The 26,974-nt window shown below is 39.6% G+C and overlaps 2 protein-coding genes across 10 annotated transcripts in view; both read right to left on the reverse strand.

Moving 5' to 3' along the window:
* The window catches only part of NDUFA12 (NADH:ubiquinone oxidoreductase subunit A12), a 26,105-nt gene extending 23,587 nt beyond the window's left edge, over window positions 1-2,518 (reverse strand). Inside the window, exons 1-2 of the mRNA XM_006154861.3 lie at window positions 2,369-2,518; window positions 1,423-1,505 (exon numbers count right to left, since the gene is read on the reverse strand). Of these exons, the coding sequence (XP_006154923.1) occupies window positions 1,423-1,505; window positions 2,369-2,454 (169 nt within the window). The 5' untranslated portion in view covers window positions 2,455-2,518. The remainder of the gene's footprint in view (window positions 1-1,422; window positions 1,506-2,368) is intronic.
* A 5,036-nt stretch (window positions 2,519-7,554) lies between these two features.
* The window catches only part of NR2C1 (nuclear receptor subfamily 2 group C member 1), a 59,843-nt gene continuing 40,423 nt past the window's right edge, over window positions 7,555-26,974 (reverse strand). For all 9 annotated transcript variants that reach the window (XM_027774343.1, XM_027774345.1, XM_006154864.3 and 6 more), the window contains 4 exons: window positions 16,857-16,996; window positions 12,904-13,041; window positions 11,052-11,157; window positions 7,555-9,196 (listed from right to left, as the gene is read on the reverse strand). In XM_027774343.1, the coding sequence (XP_027630144.1) occupies window positions 9,022-9,196; window positions 11,052-11,157; window positions 12,904-13,041; window positions 16,857-16,996 (559 nt within the window). In that variant the 3' untranslated portion in view covers window positions 7,555-9,021. The remainder of the gene's footprint in view (window positions 9,197-11,051; window positions 11,158-12,903; window positions 13,042-16,856; window positions 16,997-26,974) is intronic.

Consider the following 26,974-nt stretch of genomic DNA (forward strand, 5'->3'; position numbering starts at 1 on the left):
CCCCCAGGTTTTTCTCCTCTCTTTGAAAAAATAAAAAAGGGGAACATGTGGAGGGCACTGCATATGGAAGCCATCTTGAGCTATCCGCCATCTTGAGCTATCCACCATCTTGGAAACCATTAGGCTTCACTTCCTCACTGAGCAAACTGTTTCTCAGAAATCATGTGACCAACTGTTCTCCCTGAGGGGCAGTTGGGTTTCTAGGCAATGGGAGAGATCCACCCACACCAATGATTGGTTCATGCTGTTCTATCTCATTTGCATTTCGGGCAACCAATCAGTGCCCACCAGCCTGTACATAACTCGCCATTTTTTTCCTCAATAAACGGAAGAAGACTTGATCAGCACCTTGTATTGTCTCCACTCTGTGTGTGTGCGTGTGTTTGTCCCATCTCTCACTCCCTCCCCCAGGGAACCTGTTCGACTGTCCCCTGGGTTGGGACAGATAACAGTTTGTTTCCCAAAGGTTCAAGGATTGTAATTTGGTCCCTTGTGTAATGGTACTAGTACCTAAACCTCTGTGTCACTCAGTGTCCCTAAACTTGTACTTTAATTCCACTTTCTATGAATTTTTTGAAATCTCATATTCCTGTGCCTTTTCCCACATTGAGAATTATCAGACTAAAAAACACTTCAAAATTTGATAGGTAAAAACAGATAACATTTTTCTAAATTGCATTTCTTGGGCCTGCAGGTAGCATAATGGTTAAGGCCAATTACAGAGTTTGAGACCTGGTCTGGCAGCTTGAAAATCATACTGGGCACATGGACATGCATGCCCAAAATCCTGAGAGGAAAATGGAGGCAGAGTGCCATGTGGCTATCATCTGGGGGTGGGAGGAAGGGGTAATTTCTTACTTTCTCCCTCTTTCCTTCTTTCTTTCTTTCTCCAAAAAGTACTGGTATCTTGTAGCAAATAAGAAAAAAAAAGAAACCCAAAAAACAAATTGCATTTCTTATATGTGAGGATGAGCATTTTTTCATGCCTTTGTTGCCCATTTAGTTTTCTTTTTCTTTGGGTTATTTTTATTTATTTTATTTTATTTATTTATATTTTAGTTTTTCCTACAGGGCACGTGTGCTCACTAGACAAACAGTGAGAGGGAAGAAAAGTGAGAAATCACAACCCATGGGACTGGCCATGCCACAGTCTCTTCTCTTCCAGTCTGTTCTTGAGATTTGGGGCATGCATGCATGTGTGCCAGGTGTGATTTTCAAACTGATGGATTGGGCTCCAACCATGCAGCTGACCATGTGGTACCTAGTGGGACCCACTACCTGCTGGCCCCTTTTTCTATTTTTCTATTAAGTTTTTAAGTTTGTCATCCTTTCCCAGCGCTTCATATTAGTTCTTTGTATATATGGAAAATAGACTGAAATCAAGTCTCGATCCAATTATTCATACCAAAAAGTACTACTCACCAAAAAATTGCTTGTTATCTTCATAGTATTTGTTTCCATATTTATCTTCTCCTACTAATGTACCAACCTTCACATCATTTGTCCTGTGAATACCCGAAAGAAAACAGACACTTAAAATGGATTCTGTGTTCAAAACACAAATAGAAATAAAGTGAGAAAACCAATTTTCAGACACAAAGGCTGTGGTATCAACTAGAAAACTGAAATACTTGGATATACCCTTCTAGCTTTCATCTCCAGGCTCTTACCACCCAAAATTGAAGAATCAACTTTCAGTTAAGCCTGCTAGCATCCCTGTTTATCACATTGACAGAATGGGAAAAACTATGTTGATGCAACTGATGTGCTTAAATTATACTAAAAAAAGAAATGCCATTACTTTCAAATGACAGGTCTACTAAATGCTATTTATCTAAATACTATTCCTGTGCCATAAGGCCCTGGGGTTAGCAAAACCTCCAAAAAATCAGAAAGCCAATTTCATCTGAAATCTATACGAATGTCCCCTAGCTCTTTCATCCTACTCTGGAACTCCAATTTGGTTTCTGCGGACGAAACCGTTCGTTGGACCTAGCAATGCCAGGACTAGGTGCCATCACCATGGCCATCCCCTTCAACGTCCTATTACACAGGGAGGGAACCAAAGGCCTGAGCAGGGAAAACAACTTTCCCAATGTCACCGAGTGACATGCTCCTTACTCTCCAAGACCTGGGACGGGGTGCAGCCCAGACAGCTGCACCTCGGTTTCAAAGCTCGATCTCGGAGATGTCTCTCAGAGAGCCAGGAATAGAGACCAGACCTAGGGGTTGCAAGGCATTGATTAGGTCGATTGTCCTTGACGAGAGCAGTGGATTCTCCAAGGTGACCCATGACCGAGCCCTTTCCAAGAAACCAGACGGCGCACGTCCAGCCCCTAAGACCGAGGGCAGGAATCCGACCACCAACCTGAAAAAAATTCGTAGATAGCCGCGGAGGCCGCCATGGCCGCTGACCTGCTGAAGCCCCCGCTTCAGGACTTGCAGTAACTCCATCTTGCGCAGCAGGCCCCGCCTCCTGGATGCGCCGAGGAAAATGCACCGGGCGGAAGCGGCCCCTCAGCCGCAAACAGCCCATGCACAAATCGTTCCCAGCCGTGAGCCAGACCAGGAGGGGTATGCGCATGCGCAAAGCTAGAGCTCGCTTTCGCGGATCTGCTCAGGATTCCTGGTAGGCGCGGACGGTTTCTCTGGTAGACGAGAGCATCATAGAGTTTGGGGATGTTGCAGCTAGAAAATGAGTATGTGATGGAAAGCCCACCTGGTCAAGGCTTCCCTAGACGGGGATTCCTCCTCGGGGAACCTCAATTTCCTGATCTAAAAATGATTGACTCAAACTATAACAAAGATCTTTCCAGCGTCAAGATTCTTCAGAAACAAGAAAACATTAAGGAGTCGATAGTGATAACGTATCGGTATTGTACATTCGATATTGCGTGCTTAGAATACTGAGTACAAATACTAGCATCGTGTGTGTAGGGGAGTGAGAAGAAGGAATACCGAAAAGGGTAAGATTAAGTATCTGCTCTCAAGGATTTTTATTTGCCAGGTTAAAATCTAACATTTATGCATTTTAAAACATTACTATAGGCCTCTCTGTGGACTGGTGGTTAAGGTAACCACATCCCACATAGCCAACTGCTTGTTTGCAGTCAGTCCCACACCCCTGAGAAATGCACATATGGGTGTGCCCAAAATCCTGCAAGGAGGGAGAGATGGAAGAGAAGAGATTGGGGTGTGACCACTCCCCCGTTTGGGGGAGTTGCCTCCCACCTTATTCTGTTTCTTTCTGGTAAGCCAACACCCTCGAACAAAACACCTAGAAAAGTAATTTGTGCGTAAAATTTTAAAATTGTAAATAAGGGGTATAGAATAAAAATTTCTAGTATTCTAGCCATTATCTAAACTATGCTTTAACGCTTATATTCTTTAACCCATAATTAATGGGTTTCCTAGTTCCCTTAGTTTGGAATGCATTCCTCATTGCATGAATACAAAATCCTTGAGAGTAGATATTGAATTGTGCCCTTTTTGGTATTCCTCCTCCTCAGCATGATCATGTCCTTCATCCATTCTCATTTTTTCATCCTTTCAGATTCTAGTCTGTATATCGTGAGATGTACAGTTTATAAGGCTTACATAGTAAGGCCAACCTAGTAGCTTAATGATTAAGAGCCAGGTTCCCAGTGGCCTTGTTTACCACTGCACCAACATCTGGCCCCAACAGTACTATTTCTTGACAGGACCAAGTAATGACTGGACCCTTAGAAGGAAGGTTATTTTATGGTAGTAAATCTTCAACACCAAAGAAGAAACTTCCAAATATCATGATCAGGAATTTCTATCAATGACTCAGAATTATGCAATATTTGCATTTATGTTGAGCTGCATCTCTCATGCACGTTTTTTTTTTCTTTTTTTTTAAGAAATTTTTGCTATAGGGTGCACGCACTTGCCAGAGACAGAGTGAGACAGAAAGTAAGAAATCACTCACCAGGGGAGACGGTCATGCCATGATCCCTTCTTCTCCATTTTTCTCTCAGGATTTTGGGCATGCATACACACTCAACCTGGCGTGAGGTTTAACCTACCTGGTCTGGGACTTGAACTGTGGTCAACTATGTGGGAGTCCAGTGATGCAACCATTATGCCAACTACTGATCCCCCTTTCCTGATTTTTTTAAAATAATTAATTTTTAAATTTGGAGAGAGAAAGAGAGAAAGCTGCTAGGTACGGGATTTGAACTGCAGTCCACCATTTCCACCATGTGGAAATCCAGTGCTTTAATCACCATTCCACCTGCTGACCCTTCTTTTTTGACTTAAAAAAGATTCCACTTGTGGTCAGCTCAGCAATCCATGGCAGGATGATGCTGTGCAGCAGGCTGAGGCCACATGGAAGGCTTAGGTTCTGCTATAGCCCACTCTGAAAAAAGTGATGTGCAGGCCTGTAGTCTCGGCTACTTTGGAGGCTGAGGCAGAAGGATCGTGAATAGCTAGAATCTGTCTTTAAAAAACACCACACACACACACACACACACACACACACACAAATTGTATTTGAAAATATTATTTTATATATATAAGAACTCTTTAAAAACATTACCATTATCTTACTTCGAAAAATAATTTCTTAATATCATCACATGGCTACCAAGAAGCATTCTGACTTTCCCAGTGTTTTTATGATATCCTTCCTTTCAGGAAGGATGTGGTATCTTCTTGCACTTTTTAGTTTTTTAGCCACTATTTATCAGTATTGTCTAAATAATTTCCTTTCTCATTTATTAACCATGGTTCTTCTGTAAAGAGAAATCTCTCCTCAGTCCTTGGCTCTTAAAATCCAGCTCCTATGGGAGAGACAGCTTCCACTAGCCCTCCATCATGGGCCTAGCATACGGGGTCTAAACCCTCCCATTTAGGTTGGCCTCACAGAGCATTGCCATTTTACTACTGCACCACTGTCTGGCCTGCTTTCTTTCTTTCTTTTTTTTTTTAATCTATCCCCGAAAGTGGATTGCTGAATAATATGGTAATTTTAATTTTTAAAGGTTTCTCCTCTTTTCCATAACTACACCATTTTACATTCCTACCTATGGTACACAAGGGTTCCAATCTTCACGAACACTTATTTTCCTATTCCTTTTCTCTCTCTCTTTTGCTGGGGACACGTGTGTGTGCATGTGCAAAGGTGGGGAGGAGAGAGAGGAACAAAAGAACCACCTCTGCCTTCCAGTGGGGAATGGTCCTGCCACAATCCCTTCTCCATTTCTTCATCCTTCAGTATTTTGGGTACGCATGTGGGATCTGGCTCCCTTGGGGCCAGCCCCCTAAATAGATTTTCAACAATGCTTTCATTTGCCTTTTTAAAGAAGCTGAATACAAAAGCATTTTGGAGGATCAGTATGTAAATAGGGTTGCTTCTCTGCTTTCTGCACAGCAGGATAAGAAGTCAGCCTTCTTAGGTTTGCCAGGTTAATTACCACTACTTTCTATCTCTCAAAATTTGTGGTTATCACTTATTTCTGTCCCAACCTTTAGCTGTGTTTAATGCAGTTTCAGAAGGGAGCTGAGTTAAATCTATGTGTTCAAGACATTTTTTACCATACATACATTACTCTTTAAATTTTGAAGTTTTTTTCATTTTTTTGCTTTTCAAATCTATTTGGTTTTGTTGTCCCTTTGTCTTGCCTACTTTTAGAATCCAGCATTTTCTTAAAACATAGTTATATTCTGTATGTAACAATTTCAATATTTAATATTCTCTTTGAGGGTCTATGTGGGTTTATTTCTGACTTGAGTTTGAAAATTCTGTGAATTCACATTTGATTGAGCTTAATTTTTGAGAACATTGACATTTTAATTAGGGATTTACAAAGTGACATGTCAGAGCCAGATCCAATCCACTGCCTGTTTTATTGGATCATAACCATCCCCATTCATATATGTAGACTGCACCTGCTTTTACACTTTTTAAGTAGTTCCCACAGACACTGCATGGCTTGCAAAACCATAGATGTTCATTTTCTGGACCTTTTATAGACAAAAGTATGCAAACACTGTATCTTGATTGTGGAGTTTCTCCAGAGATGTTTACATTTCTGTCTGCCAGGACCAGGAGGTACTCATGACCTGAAACAACCTTAGCCATTGAACACTCATCCCAAGGACAGTAAGTGGGGTGGTGGTCAAGGCAGATGGATCTCACATGGCTGATAGCATGCTTCGAGACCCAGACCATGCAGTTTGAAAAGCATGCTGGGTACATGTGTGTGTATGTCTGAAATCCCCAAAAGAGGGAGAAATGGAGACGAGATTGAGGCATGACCGTTTCCCAAGGGGAATGCTTGTATTTTTGGAGAGATTTTTGCAGCGGGTGTCTGCACTTGCTGGAAAGACAGAGCAATAAAGAGAAAAGTGAGAAATCAATCAATACTCAGAAAGATGGTCACACTGCAATCTCTTCTCTTCCACTTTTCTAGTCTCCTCTTGGGATTCTGGGCATGCACACACACATGCCCAGCATGAGTTTCAAGCTGCTGGGCCTGGGTCTTGAACCATAGTCACCCATGTGGGAGTCCAGTGCCTCAACTGCCATGCCACTTGCTGGTCCCGCGGGGAATGCTTTTTCACTTTCCCTCTCGGTCTCTCTCTGTTGAACAGATGCGCCCTCTAGCAAATGAAAAAAAAAAAAGTAATAATAAAAAAACTTATCCCAGATTTTTTTTTTTTTGAGAGGTTTTTGCTATAGGGTGCATTTGCTCGCCAGAAAGACAGAGACATAGAGAGAGAAAGTGAAACCCCTCAGGGGGGATGGCCAGGCTGCACTTCCCTCTCCTCCATTTTCCTCTCAGGATCTTGGGCATGCATGCACACACTCCCACTGTGAATATTTTAAGCTGCTGGGCCCTGGACTCGAACAGCAGTTGACTACCTGGGAGTCCAGCAATGTAACCATTATATGCCATCTGCTGGTCTCTCAATCATAAATTTTATTATGGTTTCTTACTATAGCAAATCTATATTTAAAAGATAAAAACACAGCAGAACAAACAAGCAAGGGATAACCAAACAATAAACAAATAAGACACTGAAATCAAATATATTCGCAGGATACAGAAATTTGTAATACAAGTCACATTTTAATATAGTTTTAAAAACACTTCCAAATATAACTACAAATTCAATCAGGAAAAATACCTGAAACATCTTAATCAATCAACCATTAGTACATTATTTTAAAGGATTGTTTTCCAGAATTCTTGGCTTACTCCTTTGGCTTTATAAAGGAGTAAACATACGGATTATCCACTTGAGTATTTTATACTAAATGTCATTTTTGCCAACTGTTAACTATAAATAAAGCAGTTGACAAAAATCATGTTTTTAGTTTTCTACATGATGCATGTGCTTGCCGTGGAGGGCGAGTGAGAGAGAGAGAGAGAGGTGAGAATGCACTCCCTACCCCACCAGGGAGGGATGGCCACACCACAATCGCTTCTCCCCCATTCTCCTCTCGGGATTGTGGGCACGCACGCACATGTGCCAGTGTACTTATCAAGCAGCCAGGTTCAGGACTCGAACCATGTAGTGGGCTATGGAGGATCCAGCCACCTCAACCACTGTGCCACCGGCTGGCTTCAAATCATGTTTTAAAAAGGAAAAAAAGTTTCCGTTAATTAGCTGGTATATACTATAAGTTGATACTTTTAAATACTTCATTACTAGAAAGTAGTGATTAATAAATCCACACATCCATCCCACAAAAAACTTTCAATTTCTATTGAAAAAAATCTTTATAAAAAGTGTTTTCTGAGTGCAATAAAATCTCCATTTTTATGTTTTAAAAATCAACAAATAGATATATCAAAATAATTCACTGTGAAATCAGAGCAAGGAAATATTTAATAGTATCAGATCTGCTAAGGAGAATATTACTGTGGAAGACACTCAAGAAGTCAGTGTTTTTGTTGTGGCAATAACACGGCTTCAGGCCAATCCTTCTGTTATTATTAATGTAGCTACCCCCTCCATGCCATGTCCCCATTACAGTGAAAAATCAGTGCATATTTATCTTAGAAAACTATCAGCTGCTTTAAAATTACTGTTTAACTCACCTTGAAAATGCAGACTGGCTACAATAAATCTATTTAACAAATTGGGTGAGTTTTTCTAATGACCTAAAAGAAACTGGCTAACACCCATGACAAGATCAGGAAGCTGAAACACAGGTCAGAAAGAGGGACAGAGGTCAGGTGCTTTTTGCAGAATGCAAGAGCAACAATTTTCATACCTATTTTGAAATACTGAAACATTTTGGGCTTAGTTTCTACTACTTTTAGAACACAGCAGTAATCCAAATCTATGAAAAGATGAACCCCATTTTATTCTCAAAAACAGTTTTTAGCTACATAAATAAAAAGTGCTTATAACTAATAACACACAACACTAGAAATGTCAGCTCTTAAGGTCATGAATGGCTCCCACCTCATTGCCAGCAATGAGACTGGTGTATGCTGAGCAGCGCTATTTACAAAAGACAAAAAATATAGACCCAATTATTTCTTGTAGTTCTGATATTATCATTATACCATTAAGCATAAAATAATCTTCTTTTGTCACAGTAATTAAAACATCATACAGAAGAGTAAATATAAGGAACTCCTCTTTAGGAATTTCTGACCATTATGTGTTTGTACTAGATCATGATGAAGTTAAACAGGAATAGAACACAATTCAGAAGGAAAAAAAAAAAAACTAATTTATTTGTTTTATAAAATAAAATAGAGAGATCTTAGTTTAGTCAAAAGGTGACAGTTTCACTTGTCCCCTTTACCAAGAATAAATTCATAGTGTTTCCTACTCATTTAAATAAGACAGGAAGGGAAAATGCTACTTCCTGCTACCTGCCCAGTCACTTCAAAAAATTCTTTAAAATTTCTTAGATTTTGGTTACTCTTGAAAGTCAAAATTTCCAGATACCCTGGAAGCAGTGAGTTCAATTTGGTGTCTTCTTATGTTCTAGGAGAGAACAGTAAGTTTATGGCACTGTGATCCCAGCTTTCAAATGCTGTGACCAATTATTTGAGAGTTATAATCTGCAGGCTCCATTTTTAAAATGTGTGGGATGACACTGTCAATCCGTACGTTGCCAATGAGACCCTTGAAAAATAATTCTTCAGTGATGGTGGCATTCATCAACCTTAAAGCTGGCAATCTGAGCAGCAGTCTGGATAACCTAAAAAGAGAGAAGTGGGGGCAAGGTTACAAATCAAAGAGATTTAGGAAAAAAGTAATACTGCCTGTTTATTATCCGTGTCATAATTTAATAAAGATCTAATTTTCAAAAGTTAAAACCAAAACTATAATCATCTCTAGCTTAGCAGGTATGACAATCACAATGATATTAATGCAGTCTGAAAAGACTCCACAGGGAAGCCATGCTCTTAACCGCTGTGCTGTGCTGCCTCCACTTGGCTATAAGGACCATGGAACTAATGACAGTTAGAAACCACGGATCAAGTGATACACTTAAGAATGGCTCAGCAACTCACTACAGAGTATAGAACAGAAATGTTTTGTGTTATCAAGACACGCACAATTCAAATAGTTTTTATTTTTTTTTTCCTTTCCTTCTCTCGAAAAAACTACTGGAAATGGTAAAATAGACAACAACTGTTATTACTGGGAAGTGCACAGAATATGGAATCAAAACCATTCAGTTCACATCCCGATTCACCTGCCCCCAACTGTGAATGTGCGAAGCCACTTGCTGCCTGATTCTGCACTGCTCTGAGAATGAAGGAAGCGATCCCTGCCGGTTCCCGTGCTAATGAGCAAGGACCTCCAGGGCAGGATCATGTCTTATATGAAAGTGCATTATAGGTTGAAAACTGCTATCCTCCTTATTTCTAAATAAGCAGGATAAAAAACTGACAACGAGTTCCAGAGATCAAAACGCCTGCAAACTAATGGAACGGCTGTATATAAAAAGGAGGAAGAGTTTAAAGCAGCTTCTGAAATGTTAGGTTCTTTTACTGGTTTGAAATACGCTAAACTAATACAAATGTTTTATTGGGTATGAGCAAACACACTGAACTGATACAGTTTTTACTGTCTAACAGGAATGGCTCTCAGCACTTCCCATGTATTAACTGATTTCATCTTTGAATAACTGTAAAATATGAATTACTATTACTACCTCCATTTCACAGGTAAGGAAACTGAAACAGAGAAGTTTAAAAAAAAAAAAAAAAACTTGCTCAAGGGAATGTGCTAGTAAGTGACAGAGGCAGGATACAAACCCAGGTTCTCTGGCTCTGACTGCCAAGTGCTTAACCATGTAGCTATACTGTCCTTCTACCACAATTGAGCGGCTCTTAGAATTTTTTCAGACCCTGACAAGAAATAAGTTGAAAGGGATATGATAAGCCATGTTTCAAAATTAATTATAAAGCAGAACAAAATAGTAGTGTTTCATCCCCCCTACCCCCATTTACTAGTAAATATAATATTTCACCTTAAGACAAAGATTTCGGGCTGTAGAGTCACACAGCCTGGGTTCACAGTCCCTACCCCCTATTTACTAGTAAATCTATTCTTTCACCTTAAGACAAAGATTTTGGGCTGTAGAGTCACACAGCCTGGGTTCACAGACCATCTCTGCTAGGTATTACATGCCCCTGAGCAAGCTACTCAACCTTCTGTACAGAGGTCTCCTCTCACATAAAATGTCAGAACTGGATGAAAAAATACATATAAAGTGCTTGTAACAATGTACTTCATCTTTGTTTAAGATTCATAATCATCTTTATCATTTGATCAGAGGGAAACACAGAGAGAGATAGGCAAAGGGAAAGCGAGAAAGCAAGCCGTCAGGTCCGGGACTCAAACCAAGGTCAGTCATGTGGGAGTCCAGTGCCTTAATCACCATGCCACCTGCTGGCTCCAGTAGTACTTTTAATAGCAGAAGTTATTTCAAAGGTAAAGGCTGACTAAGACATTTAATTTCTCTTATAATATAAAAATAATGAAACATTAGATTCACAAAAGTTTTTCAAATTTATTTATTTAAATACATGACTTCTAGATACCTGTAGGTATCATCTGGATAGGTTTTGGTTATGTAATCCTGGAATTCCACGTAAGCCTTCTCCTGAAATTTCTCAATCTGTTCCATGTTTTCTAGGCCTGGATGATCTGAAACATTAAAGAATACATTGTTACCCTAGTTCTGAATGCACATTTAAAAGGATACCAAGAAATATGGAAAGAGATGGAAAGAAGTGGTCAAAAAGAAGCCCTGTACTTTACACACTTAAAATTATTTTATCTCACATATTTATTCTAAGCATTTAAGTCCATGAAATATTCTATCCCACATTTTTACTAAAATATCCCACTGCTTTAGGTAAAAAGGAACTTATAAATTAGTAAGATGTGAACATCTCTATGAGAAAAATCGTAACACAGAAACACATTAAAAAAAAAGCATTTCAATGATCACTGTAATGTTTTATAAGTGAAAATATTAAAAGAACTTCAAAAAAATTATGCCTGACTCAAAAAACACTGAAAAATATGGAAAGCTGTGTTCTGATATACCAAAATGAAAAAAGTAAAACGTAATACTTGAAATATTAAAAAAAAAATTCTATTACTATCATTCTAATTTCAAATTTGTGTTCTTGCAAGTTTCACCCAAAGAAAATGAAGGAGGCAAACTATGGTCAAAAGACAGAGAGAGAAAGAGCACTACCCTTGGGGCATCATCACACGGCAGTCCTTTCCCTTCATTCTCCCATCCATCAGGATTTCGGGCACATGTGCACACACACCCAGTGTTTTTATAAGCTGCTGAGGTTGGGATTTCAACTACAGTAAGCCATACGAGATCCGGCTCCCCATGTGCAGGGCTTAACCTTTCTATTCATACCCAGATAAATGCCTATCATCCTTAGAATTCACCGTTCAAAGGAAACAATCCAACAGTTTTTAGTATTCACAGTTGTGTAACTGTCATCATGATTCAATTTTTGAACATTCACTCCAAAAGAAGCCCTGTACCCATTACCTTCATTCCCCATCCTCTCCTCTCCATAGCTTCTGGCAGCTACTAATTTACTTTACGTCTCTGTAATTTTGCCTATTCTTTGTGTTTTATATAAATGGAATCAAACAATATATGGGATCCTTTGTAACCGGCTTCTTTCACTTAGCAAGATGTTTTCTAGAGGCACTCATGTATCAAATATTAGGTCGTCAGAAAAGTCAGGATGTTTTTTTCTATGTTTTTGCATGTAAAAATGCATGATGACTTTTCCTATGATCCCAAATCAGAATTTCATTTCTTTTTAATGGCTGAATGACAGTCCAGTGTGCACATTTTACTTTCTTTACTCATCCACAAGCTGAGGGGCACTAAGGTTATTTCTAATTTTTGGCTATTATGAAAAATGTTACCATGAACATTCATGCACAAATTTTGAAGATTCCAGTGTTTCCTTTTCTCATAAGTGATATGAATGGTGACTGTGACTGCCGTGTCACATGGCAACTCCATGTTTAATTATTATTATTTTAAAATTTTTGTCAGAGGGTGCATGCACTTGCCAGAGACTGACAGAAGAGGGTGAGAAAGCACCCCTCCAGGAGTGTGGTCATGCTGTAATCCCTTCTCCTCTATTTCTCCTTCCTTTTGGGATTTTGGGCACATACACATGTACCCAGTGTGTTTTTCAAGCCACTGGGGACCCGAACCACACAGTGGATCATATGGGATCCAGACTGTTAAACCAGCAGACCACTGGCTGGCCCATTTTTAACATTCTGAAGAACTATTAAACTCCCAAGGGAACGGTGCAGTCACATTCCCACCAGTGGGTAAGGGTTCCAATTTCTGCACACCTTCAACACTGTATTGTAGATAAGTAAATGCTTAGGTACCTGGACTGAAGAGTACTATTGCCTTCAGGTAGGCATATTCATATCCATCAATGCAGAGTTTCACCATGCTGTTACAAAACTCCTGCAGTTTGAAGATGTGTTCCATCAGTAACTTTCTTCTTTCTGTTGACATTTTATCTTTAATGAAAAACAAACACCTAGTTTTCATCCACAATGTATGACTATTTTCAACCAATATATTGCTATTTCCTTCTCACTAATTTCACACACTGAATATAACCAATCTATACATATTTGAAATTTAGTATCTTTGAAAATATTTAGTACCTACTGAAAATCTTCAGTATCTATAAGGATGAAAACAATTACCTTTAAAAATTGTTCATTAAAGGAAAACAAGCTGTTAATATAGAACATCCTAAATGTAATGTTTTCTTCCCAGATAAACCTTTGAGAAAATGTAAAGACCATCATCCAAAAAGCTGGCCAACAAAGTATAAAAGACTTAAATTTTGGTAACAGAATTTTATTTAAGTTTATGTTGGTAGGAAAAAAAATGAGTGAAACCATCCATATTTTAAATAATTACCAACTCTACTATTAAAGGAAAAAAAAAACCAGAAAAACAAATATTTTGCAAAAAAACATTGTGAAAAAGTTTGAAATGAAAAAGTTGATTAAAATAAAATTTTACAATGACAATTTTAAATTATTGTAAAAAGATGTGTTTAATAAGACACATCGATTAGTGATAAGTCAACCATGGCTTTCCTGAAAGTAGGCTGTATAACCATCACAAGTATGTAAGAAATGAATCAGAACTGGAAGTCTGTTGATAAGATGGGAATGTGATGTTCCTACCTACTGGATCTGTTGCTGTAAGATTTTATGGTAATTCCTTTGCCCTTGTACATGAGCAGATGCCTGACAATTACATAAAGCAATGAGAAATATAATATACTAAGGAACTAAAACATACTCTCCAATTTAAAAATTATTCCTGAGCTCGAAAAGCAGTTTTCCTCATTTGAAGATGGAATACCTTCTTGGTTAGTCACAAGTCATTTATTCTATAGTTAAGCACTGATTTTCCTGTCTCCTCGAATAAACAAGAGTTGTAATCACCTTGGCATTTAGAAAAGGAAAAGAAAGTAAGGATTGTTCCATGATTCTTTGGTACTGTTAGATGAGATAATACATCCTGATGAACTGATACAAAATCAGCCTGTCCTGGGATTCAAAGAGCTATAATAAAGAAAGGCAGTTTAAAAGCTGATGGGAAATATGCATTTTATTTTTTATTTTTTTAAGAGCGATTTTTGCTATAAGGTGCATGTACTCTCCGGAGAGACAGAGAGAGACAGAGAGATAGAAAGCAAGAAATCACCCCCAGAGGGGATGGACAAGCCGCCATCCCTTCTCCTCCATTCTCCTTTTTGGATCTTGGACATGAAAGCACACTCGCCCAGCTTGAGTTTTAAGCCACCAGGTCCAGGACTCGAACTGTGGTCAACTATGTGGGAGTCCAGTGATGTAATCATTATGACAACTGCTGGTCCCAGCGACCACGTATTTTAAAATGCTTATGTCCAGGACTAGCAAATGGCGTAACGGTTATGTCACTGGACTCCCACACAATCAAGTGCAGTTCAAGTCCTGGATCTAGGAGTTTAAAACTCATGTCGGGTGCGTGTGTGTGCATGTGCACATGTGTGTGCCCATCCCCCCTTGGAGGGTGATTTCTTTCTTTCTATTTCTTTCCTGTGAGCATACATGCTCTATAGCAAAATTATCTCTTAAATGAAATAAAAAGAGATCACCTCTACATGTTAAGGATTCTCTGGTACCAGTACAAAAGAGCAAAAATTCATAAGATCTGTCCAGAAACAGCCTGCCAGACTTAAATATACTGGTTTCAACTTTGTTGTGTTCTCATTTAAAATTATGTTTCAATGATTAATAATCTTATTGAAATGTAAAAATTATTGGGACAAGTAGATGGTGTAATGGTTACGTCACTGGGCTCCCACATATTCAACCATTGTTTGAGTTTCCAGACCATAATCTTAATGAAATGTAAAAATTATTGGGACCAGTAGATGGTTACGTCACTGGGCTCCCACATATTCAACCATTGTTTGAGTTTCCAGACCCAGTGGCTTAAAACTCAAGGTGGAAGTATGCATGCCCAAGATCCCAAGAGGAGAATAGAGGAGAAGGGATTGTGGCATGGCCATTCCCCGGGGGAGGTGGGGGGGATTTCTCGCTTTCTGTCTCTGTCTTTCTGGCGAGCACACATGCCCAATAGCAAAAATCTCTCCCTCTCTCTAAAAAAGGTAAAAATTATCTAAAGTAAAAAGGCTATTAATACCTAAAACATTTATACTATCATCTTATATTCAACTGTAGTTATATATTATGAAACTGAGGTTTCTTCTGCATTTTGAAAAAGGCAATAAATTAAGGTATGTTTTACCTTGTTGAAGGCTACTGTGAAGACAATTGACAAATGTTGCTAATATAGTTGCTACATTCATCACTTGCCAGCACTGGGCAAGACCGAGAGTAAAAAGTTCATTCCAATAAGCTTTCACCAATGATATACTATTTTCTTGCCTATTAAAAAATAAAAAGCACAAATCAAGTATTAAATAAAGTTATAAACTTTACAACTGATCCATAAATGTTACTGAATTAAAATTACTCTAAAAAGACCAACTAGGCAAAGACTTGACCAATCCTGTGTTTTCTACTTGATAGCAATTGATGAGTAATGCTTATAAATTTAAATGTAAGGTAGTTTATTCTCAATCAGTCAATTTATAAGAACAATCAAAAGTAATACAAGTTGGGCATTCCCTCACCCAAAATGCTTGAGACCGGAAGTGTTTCAGATTTTGGAATATTCATAATAGATAATGAAGTATCTTGGGGATGGGGCCCATTTCTAAACATGAATTTCATTTATTTCCATATATGCCTTATATACATAATCTAAAGGTAATTTTATGTAATATAAAACTGTATGTGTGTATTTGCAAAATTTGTATTAGACTGTTCTGACTATAACTCATTTTTTACTTGTGGTGTCATGTCAGCACTAAGTTTTGGGTTTTGGAGCATTTTGCATTTTCATATTAGGGAGACTCAAACTGTACTTCAAACTAAAAAAGCTGGAGCTTTAATCTCACAGTTCAAGAACAGTCAGAATAAAGATTCGAAACACCTTTTGCAAGCTTTTTTTTTTTTTTTTTAAGTTCAAGTCCTGGATCTAGGAGTTTAAAACTCATGTCGGGTGCGTGTGTGTGCATGTGCACATGTGTGTGCCCATCCCCCCTTGGAGGGTGATTTCTTGCTTTCTATTTCTTTCCTGTGAGCATACATGCTCTATAGCAAAATTATCTCTTAAATGAAATAAAAAGAGATCACCTCTACATGTTAAGGATTCTCTGGTACCAGTACAAAAGAGCAAAAATTCATAAGATCTGTCCAGAAACAGCCTGCCAGACTTAAATATACTGGTTTCAACTTTGTTGTGTTCTCATTTAAAATTATGTTTCAATGATTAATAATCTTATTGAAATGTAAAAATTATTGGGACAAGTAGATGGTGTAATGGTTACGTCACTGGGCTCCCACATATTCAACCATTGTTTGAGTTTCCAGACCCAGTGGCTTAAAACTCAAGGTGGAAGTATGCATGCCCAAGATCCCAAGAGGAGAATAGAGGAGAAGGGATTGTGGCATGGCCATTCCCCGGGGGAGGTGGGGGGGATTTCTCGCTTTCTGTCTCTGTCTTTCTGGCGAGCACACATGCCCAATAGCAAAAATCTCTCCCTCTCTCTAAAAAAGGTAAAAATTATCTAAAGTAAAAAGGCTATTAATACCTAAAACATTTATACTATCATCTTATATTCAACTGTAGTTATATATTATGAAACTGAGGTTTCTTCTGCATTTTGAAAAAGGCAATAAATTAAGGTATGTTTTACCTTGTTGAAGGCTACTGTGAAGACAATTGACAAATGTTGCTAATATAGTTGCTACATTCATCACTTGCCAGCACTGGGCAAGACCGAGAGTAAAAAGTTCATTCCAATAAGCTTTCACCAATGATATACTATTTTCTTGCCTATTAAAAAATAAAAAGCACAAATCAAGTATTAAATAAAGTTATAAACTTTACAACTGATCCATAAATGTTACTGAATTAAAATTACTCTAAAAAGACCAACTAGGCAAAGACTTGACCAATCCTGTGTTTTCTACTTGATAGCAATTGATGAGTAATGCTTATAAATTTAAATGTAAGGTAGTTTATTCTCAATCAGTCAATTTATAAGAACAATCAAAAGTAATACAAGTTGGGCATTCCCTCACCCAAAATGCTTGAGACCGGAAGTGTTTCAGATTTTGGAATATTCATAATAGATAATGAAGTATCTTGGGGATGGGGCCCATTTCTAAACATGAATTTCATTTATTTCCATATATGCCTTATATACATAATCTAAAGGTAATTTTATGTAATATAAAACTGTATGTGTGTATTTGCAAAATTTGTATTAGACTGTTCTGACTATAACTCATTTTTTACTTGTGGTGTCATGTCAGCACTAAGTTTTGGGTTTTGGAGCATTTTGCATTTTCATATTAGGGAGACTCAAACTGTACTTCAAACTAAAAAAGCTGGAGCTTTAATCTCACAGTTCAAGAACAGTCAGAATAAAGATTCGAAACACCTTTTGCAAGCTTTTTTTTTTTTTTTTTTTTAAATTTAAATGGTTAAATAATTTCTTTTTAAAAAGGGCAACTGGAATTACCTGGTCATACAAAAGCTACCAATGTCATGGAAGACATGGTTCATTCTTTAAGTATTAATATGCTTCAGATGGGACAATGGTATCCCTATAACTGAAGATACCCAGGATTTGACTATGAGTAACAAAAGATAGGTCCTCTATGTTCCTTAGAGTTATTACGAGGTGCAGACACAAGAATTATGTGAAAAGGCCATGAGAGAATAATATATACCAGGCTGTGTCTTAGGCACTGGAGAAACAGCAATTAAGATGAGTTAAATCTGGGCCGGGTGGTTGGTGCAGTAGTGACAAAAGAGGATCCATATGGGAAAAAGCCTAGGTTCACATCCTGGCACCTCCCTGAGCATGTCAGGTGTGTCTGTGTCTGCATGTGCCTGTGATCCAGGCTGGCTGAGACCGAGCGGAGGATCAAATGTGAAGAACCTTGTTGGGGTGTCTCTCTCTCACAGAGAAGAACTAAACTAAAAAAGAGATATAGATTTAAGTCTGGTCTCATGAAAGAGACAGGAAACATAAATATATAATCTCAAAATTTAATAGAAGTAATTAATACATATATTGGGGCCAGAGGTGGCATGATGTTTAAGGGTGCTGAATTCCCACATGGCCGACCATGGTTCAAGTCCTTGGCCTGGTGGCTTGCTTTCTCACTTTCCTGCTCTCTCTCTCTCTGACACTTCCTGGTCAAATTAAAAATAAGTAAGGTTAAATTTAAAAATAGTAATAACTCTTTAAAAAAAAGGTAATATATACACATATACATATGACTATACACAAAGATAGTTTCAGGTAAAACTTCTGTATTACTATAAAGTAGGATAATAAACTAGAAAATAGGGAGTTTCAGGTAGGCGGTCAGAGAAGGCCTTTTTTAAGTGGTAACATTTGAGTCTTTTAAGTAGAAAAAAAAAAAAACAGGAGAGAATTTTTTTAAAAAATGAAAAAAAGATCTATATTCCAGGGAGGAGGAGGAATAAGGGCAAAGTTTCTAAGGTAATAACAAGTGTGTAACAGGTGTTTGATAAAAATTTTTGAGTGATGGGGCTAGCAGGTGGCCTACAGCAGGTGCCCTGGCAGTTAAGGCACAGAGCTCCCATGTGGCCAATTGTAGCTCTGTACCTGGTGGCTTGAAAGTCATAATGGAGGGGACCAGCAGTTGGTGTAATGGCTATGTTGCTGGACTCCCATGTAGTCGACTGAGGTTCGAGTCCCAGACCCGGTGGCTTAAACTCATGACAGGGGTGTGTGCACCCAAGATCCCAAGAGGAGAATGGAGGAGAAGGGATTGCAGTGTGGCCATCCTCCCTGGGGGTGATTTCTCACTTTCTGTCTCTCTCTTTCTGGTGAGCGCACATACCCTATAGCAAAAACCTCCCAAAAACAAACAAACAAACAAACACAAAAAACCAAAAACAAACAAACAAACAAACAAAAGAAAATCATAATGGGGGACCAGCAGATGGCATAATTGTTACATCACTGGACTACCATGTAGTCAATCTCAGTTCAAGTGCCAGACCTGGTGGCTTGAAACTCATGCCAGGCATGTGTGTATGTGTGCCCAAAATCCCAAGAAGAGAATGGAGAAGGGATTGTGGCATGATGACCACCCCTGGAGGGGTGATTTCTCAATTTCTGTCTCTCTGGTGTGTGTACCCCATAGCAAAAATCTTTCTTAAAAAAATCATACTGGGAGTGTGTTGTGCACGTGCCTAAAATCTCAAGAGGAGAATAAGGGGAAAGGGACTGTGGCGTGGTCATCCCCATTGGGGGTGACTTCTTACTTTCCCTCTCTCTGTTTCTCTCCAGTGAGTGCACACTGCCCAATGGCAAAAGCCTAAGAGGAAAAAAAAATTGAGTGAATTACTGAATGCTGTTCCATCTTCTCAGAGTGTCCTTTCTCTACTTTGTTTTCCTGGTTAACATCTATTTGCTGGAAACTGGACAGTGGCACAGCAGGAAAACACAATGCTCTTTGAGGCTGACCAAATGCCAAGTTCTAATTTATGTTTGGAGTCCTCCCTATGTATCCTGGGCACAGCCCTAACCACAGTCTGCGCTGGCTGAGGCTGCGGGTGAACTGCAGTGTCCGAACTCTGCTGGGAGTGCTATCTCTCATGGAAGAAATGAACTTAAAACAAACAAATAAAATCCATCCTTTAAAACACAGCTCAGCGCTCATTTCCCCGAACATACTCGTGGAGCATTCCTCTCCCAACATAGTCTCGTCCTTTCAGTGCCACCAGTACTCTTATACCCTCGTACTTATTTCATAGTATCATTTGTTGTTTTAGGGATCTGTCTCTCATTTTAGAGGAAATCCTCGTTAAAGATAGCGACTCCCTTATGAATTTCTACATCTCTGCAAATGGTCAGCACACGGCAGATAGGAGAAATTCAGCAAAGACTTCGGACCTCATAGGGCACAGAACAGGTAGAAGTGATAATTAAGAAAAGACAGGAAAGTTGTGGGCATGGGCCTCTTTACAATGGAACAACCTTTAAACCAAACCTATTTATTTCATTACAAATAAAACAAAATGATAAGATTTCTTTCCCTTTTCTAAAAGATATAAGTTGATAAGACCAATACGAAAGGAAATACGTACATACTGATGGATGGTACTTAAATCTATTTTCTTCTCAATAAACCTTTAAAATCTGGATAATTGGCAGCTGTCAGCACAGTGTTAAGGCAAGAGGATCCTGTATGGCTGACCATGCGGCCAAGTCCTGAACCTGGAGGCCTGAAAGTCACACTGGGTGTATGTGGGTTCATGCCCCAAATCCTAAGAGGGAGGAGAAATAATGCAGGGACTGTGGCACGACTATTCCCCATGGAGGGAGTCTGTCTGTCTCTCATTCTGTTTCTCTCTGGTGAGTGCATGAGATCTGGCAAAACCAAAAAAAAAATGAAAGTAGGTTTAAATGCCAAAAACAGCCCCAGTATTTTAAAAGCTCCACATAGAAAGTAATTAAAATTTAAATCTGTTAAAAATTAAAGAGAATATGGGACCAGCAGTTAGCGTAATGGCTATGTCGCTGGACTCCCACATAGTTGACCGCGGTTCGAGTCCCAGACTCGGTGGCTTAAACTCATGCCGGGCGTGTGTGCGTGCGTGCCCAAGATCCCGAGAGGAGAATGGAGGAGAAAGGATTGCGGCATGGCCATCCTCCCTGGGGGGTGATTTCTTGCTTTCTATTTCTCTGTCTCTGTCTGGCGAGCGCACACGCCCTATAGCAAAAACCTCTTCAAAAAAAAAAAATCAAAGAGAATAAAATAAAAACATAAAAATAATATTTTTATTTATCAGAAAAGATGGATGAAATCCAGAATTGAGGCGGGCATGAGGAAACAAGCATTCATTCTCACACTGCTGATTTGAGTGTACACCGGCTTAATACCTTTCCAGAGGACAATTTGTTCTCAAGTATTCTTCTTCTTACACCCAGGAATTCCACTCAGGAGAACAGGATGTCCAAATATCTATGTGCGTATTTGATGGTTTAATAAATCTGGCATGGGGGCCAGCAGGTGGCGCAGTGGTTAAGGGCACTGGACTCCCCACATGGCTGACAGCATATCAGTCTCGGAACTGGCGGCTTGTTTTCTCACTTGGCTCCCATGCCCCATCCCTTTGGTCAGATTGAAATAAACAAAGCTGAATAAAATAGTTGTTTAAAATAAATAAATATGGGGGGAACCAGCAGTTAGCGTAATGGGTATGTCGCTGGACTCCCACGTAGTTGACTGCAGTTCGCATCCCAGACCCGGTGGCTTAAAACTCACGCCAGGCGCGTGTGCGTGGGTGCCCAAGATCCCAAGAGGAGAATGGAGGAGAAGGGATTGTGGCGTGACCATCCCCCCTGGGGGGTGATTTCTCGTTTTCTGTCTCTATGTCTCTTCTCTCTCTGTCTGTCTGGTGAGCGCACACTCACAAACAAACAAACAAACAAACAAACAAATAAATATGGGGACCAGCAGTTGTCTGGGCTATGTTGCTAGACTTCCATGTAGTCAACCGTGATTCAAGTCCCAGACCCACTGGCTTAAATTCACGCTGGGCACGTGTGCGTGGGTGCACAATATCCCGAGAGAGGAAAATAGAGGAGAAGGGATTGTGGTGTGGCCACCCCCCTAGGTGGGTCATTTCTCGCGTTCTGCCTCTGTCTCTTTCTGGTGAACACATGCGCCTATAGCAAAAACCTCTCCAAAATAAATAAATAAATAAATAAAAGGCACAAAAAACATCTGGTAAGGTACCAAACGATGAGAGGGGTTAGTAACCTCCAGAGAGTGAGGTTTTACTTTATGGTTCTATACTTCAGTGTTATTTGAAACATGAGGGAAAAGTTAAAAGCAAAAAATAAAGTTAGACGGGGTCCAGCAGGTGGTGGGGAGGTTAAGGTGCTGGATTGAGTCTCAGATCTATCACCCTGAAAGTCACATTGGGCGTATGTGCCCCAAATCCCAAGAGGATAATGGAGAAGGGCTTGTGGCATGGCATAGCCCCTGGGGAGTGAGTCCTCACTCTCCCTCCCTTCCTCTGGCAAGTGCATGAGTCTTCAGAAAAAGTTAAAAGTGATTCTGTTTTCATCTTAATCTTTAAAAGAAATAGCTAACCGAGATAGTAACAAGCGAACACGACAAAAGAAAAAATAACTGAAAACACACCATGCTGGCCTGTGCCCCCTGTGCACAGTAGAAGGTACAGAGGCCCGGCTACGGCAGCCTGTGCTGGACACTGCTGCTCTGCTGGCTGAGCACGTCAGGTCCGAGTTTGCTCCCTGCCCACCCTCAGCACTGCTCCACTGGCACACGCCGGCAGTGCCAGATACATAGGAGGCCAAAGAGGATCACAACATGGTAAGGCCCTATCTAGACCCTCCCCACACGCACATGGAAGTACTCCAACACTGTTGGGGAGGCTCAGACCTAAGATTAAGGAGTACTGGTACAGGGGATGAGAATCATCAAAATCACTAATAAGGAAGAAAGACGGAAATGACAATTGAGGGATTAGCTACTAATTATTTTGTTTCCAAAGGATAGATAAAATGAACTATACAGAAGACATCTATTGACATTTTTATCTAAAGCAAAAACCCCTTGGAGTATAACTGGCTCTGTTTTTCAAATGTCTTTAAAATTCATTAGGTTAGAAAAGAAAAAATAGCAAGCCTGCTTTAAAAGAAGGTTCCTGAGGGGACCAGCAAATGGCATAACAGTTACATTGCTGGGCTTTCACATGGTCGGCACAGGTTCAGTTCATCACGACTTGAACCGTGGTCGGCCATGTGGGAGCCCAGCAGCATAAGCATTATGCCATGTCCTGGTTCCAAAAATCTCTCTCTCTCTAAAAAAGGCTCCTAAGAGAATGAAGGAAAGTGACCATTTATTAATCTACTTTGAGGCTGCTACTAGGTTAAGATAAATTAACATCATTACCTCACTTAAGTGGCATAGCTTGAACCAAATGTTTCTGCTCCTTATGCATGAGGAACTAGCTTCATTTAAGTAACTTTGAGACAGAGGGGGCTGAAGTAAGGGATATTTCAATGTGCACGCACATGCCTGGTGTGAGTTTTAAGCTACCAAGTCTGGGACTCAAATGTGGGCAAGCTTGTGGGAGTCCAGCGATGTAACTATTATGCCATCTGCTGGTCCCAGAACTTTTGATATGAAGATTATAGGTGGAGGACCTCTGCAATACAATAAAATGAAACCCTACAAGACAAGACAAGAGGTTGGCTGGGAGACTGGGTTTGTCCCATTTGGAACCAAGATAGTACCTGGGACAACCTGGCTAACCCTCAAACTCACTATACTCTCACTATACATGTTAAATGACACTCATACTTGTGCCATGACAGTTTCAATTACCGGAACACCTGGGATTGCTCTATAAAGCCAGGAACCTGGAGGTGGGCAGACATGATACCCTCTCCATTTTCCAAGAAAGGTCATGAATAAACTGCCCCTTACTTATGTCTACCTGTATAAGTCAGACATCCATTGAGGTTCGGGGTTGCTCTGCCCATGGGATAGCCTTCTTGTCTTACGTTGAGGATAACAGTTCTCCCCCTTTCCTGTAGTTTCAGTTACCTGTGGTATCAACTTTGGTCTAAAAATATTAAGCGGAAAATTCCAGAAACAATTTATAAATATTCAATTGCTCACTGTTCTGAATACAGTGATAAAATTGTGCACCGTCTTGCTCCATCCTGCCAGGACATGAATCATCCTTCTGACCAGCGCAGCCACACTGTGTACTCTAGCCCTCTGTCACTAGTAGCTGGCTTGGTGAGCACTGGGGCCGTATCACAGTGCTTATGTTCAGTAACCCTTAGTTTACATTACAGTGGTCTCAAAGTGCAAGAGTAGTCATTTTTGCTAGAGGGCACATGTGCTTGCCAGAGAGAGACAAAGTGAGAAATCACCCCCCAGGGGAAATGGCCCCACCACAATCCCTTCTCTTCTCGGGATACTGGGCATGCACACATGAGCACTCATACCCAGTGTGTTTTAAGCCCCTGGATCTGGGATTCAATCGTGGTCAACCTTGTGGGAGTCCAGCAACATAACCATTACGCCATCTGCTGGTCCCAGAACGTTTGATATGAAGATTATAGGTGGAGGACTGCTGCCGTACTTACTACAGGCAAATCAAGCCAAATACCTGCCACGACCCCCACTGAGCTAACTACTACAGCAGAATCATGTCCAACATTATGCAGTAAGAACATAAACACAACTGGATTTCTCTAAGTACTGAAACTAGAAATTTTGAACAGAAAAATCAAGACCCCTGTAAAATATAGAAGGCATAATATTTATAAAGTACATGTGGTACTAACCATGTACTGTTTAATATTCTTCAATACTGTTCCCATCCATTAAAGCAAGTGATCAAAATAAACTTGACTTTTATAAAATGATTAATGTTGCTTGTTCCTCTCTGTAAAATGAGTGCTTTCTTACCAAATTTTTTTATCTAGAGATGAAAATGCAACCAAAGCCAGTTGTTTCTAGATTTAGACTTGCTTTTATTTCCACATAAAAGAATTTTTCTATGATTAGCACTTGGTCTTTATTCATTGGATTAAGTCAACACACAAATAAGACCTACAACTTACTGAGACAGGTGTAAGAAATAGTTTATGTAGTAGTTAATAGCTTGTTTGCTAGATCAACAATTATTCTAATTAAAAAGAACCCTGTGGTTATTATACTGAAACTAACTTTCAATAAAGAGCACTGGAAAATATAGTTATCACTTAATTATAACTGGAAACCAATTTATTTTTGGTTTCTTCAACATCTGGATTATTTCCATAGGATAATCTCACTCATTTAGTGGAAAGACTAATTCAAGGTGTTCAAATCACTTCCCAAAATTCCTTTTTGTTGTTTCACTATAGTAACTGATAGTCTATCACGAAAAGCATCAAGTTACTGCTTTTTAAGCAAAATTATACCAGTTACAAATTTGGTGAACTATAACTAATTCTTTAAAATTAATAAATTGCTAGGGACCAGCAGTTAGCGTAATGGCTATGTCGCTGGACTCCCACGTAGTTGACCACGGTTCGCGTCCTGCACCTGGTGGCTTAAACTCATGCCGGGCACGTGTGCGTGCGTGCGTGCCCAAGATCCCGAGAGGAGAATGGAGGAGAAGGGATTGCAGCGTGGCCATCCCCCCTGGGGGGCGATTTCTCGCTTTCTATCTCTCTGTCTCTCTCTGTCTGTCTGGCGAGCGCACATGCCCTATAGCAAAAACCTCTTAAAAAATTAATAAATTGCTAATATAAAAATTTACATTGTATTTTAATTTTTTTCTAAAAAAAAAAGAACTGGAAAACTTCTAAAACTTAAATATCATTTTAGAGAAAGTACTAACAATTGTTTAAAAGTTAATCAATCTGGGACCAGCAGATGTTGTAATGGTTACATCACTGGACTCCCATGTAGTTGATGGTAGTTCAAGTCCCAGACCCAGTGGCTTAAAATTCATGCCAGGAGCTCATGCGTGCTTGCCTGCCCAAAATCCCAAGAAGAGAACAGAGAAAGGACTGCTGTGTGGCCCTCCCCCCAGGAGTGATTTCTCGCTTTCTGTCTCTCTGGCAAGTGCACAAGCCCTATAGCAAAAATCCCTCTTAAAAATAAAAAAAAGTTAATCCAAATCAGACTTTTTTTTTTTTGAAGAGGTTTTTGCCTTAGGGCACATGTACTCACCTGAGAAAGAGACACATAGTGAGAAAGTGAGAAATCCCCCCCGAGAGGCGTGGACATGCAATCCCTTCTCCTCCATTCTCCTTCCAGGATTTTGGGCATGCATGCACACATACTTGGTGTAATTTTTAAGTGACTAGGTCCGGGACTAGAACCACAGTCAGCTATGTGGGAGTCCAATGATGTAAATACTACACCATCTGCTGGTCCCCTAAATCAGGCTTTTAGTATAAGTAACTGTTATGTAAATATGTGACTGAATGCATGGTGTTATCTAAAACTGAATAATAAACCAAATTATACTATTAAATATGACTTTATTCAGTTAACTATATTTCTTTAACATTCAGAATTCAGATATTTTTTAGTTATATTCTGAATATAAATATTCTCTAAGTGGGCCAGCAAGTGGTGTGGTGGTTAAGGTAGGACTCGCACATGGCTGACACAGTTTGAGACCTGCATCTGGTGGCTTGTTTCTCACTTTCACTCTCTCTCTCTCTAGTGAAATTTAAAAAAATAATAATAACAACAATAACATAAAAAGGTAAACTGTTCTTATTTTTTAGAAGAATTTTAAAAACTTTATTACTATTTCTTTTAATTTCCTATAGGGCTCAGACGCTCACCAGCGAGAAAGAGAAAGAGGGAAAGTGAGAAAGCAAGCCACCAGGTTTGGGATTTGAACCACTGTCGGCCATGTGGGAGTCCAACACCTTAACCATCATGCCACCTGGCTAGCCCCAAACTTTATTATTATTTTCCAGTTTGATCAGAGACAGAGAGAGGGAAAGTGGGAAAGCAAGCCACCAGGTCCAGGACTTGAACCATGGTTGGCCAAGTGAGAATCCAGCGCCTTTAACCACCACACCACCTGCTGGCCCCAGTAATTCTTAAAAATAATACTCTCTAAGGATAAGGAATGGGCAGTTATTATTTCCACGATGTGAATTGTTAACTAGTGAGTAGGGGCCTCTGAATAGGATAAAAACTTTCTGACTGTGGGCTTAACTTTTTATAGTGTGTTGCCTTTTCATACCAGTTACTTTTTTTT

This window comes from Tupaia chinensis, unplaced genomic scaffold (genome assembly GCF_000334495.1).
Source record: "Tupaia chinensis unplaced genomic scaffold, TupChi_1.0 Scaffold000423_1, whole genome shotgun sequence".
Lineage (NCBI taxonomy): Eukaryota > Metazoa > Chordata > Mammalia > Scandentia > Tupaiidae > Tupaia > Tupaia belangeri.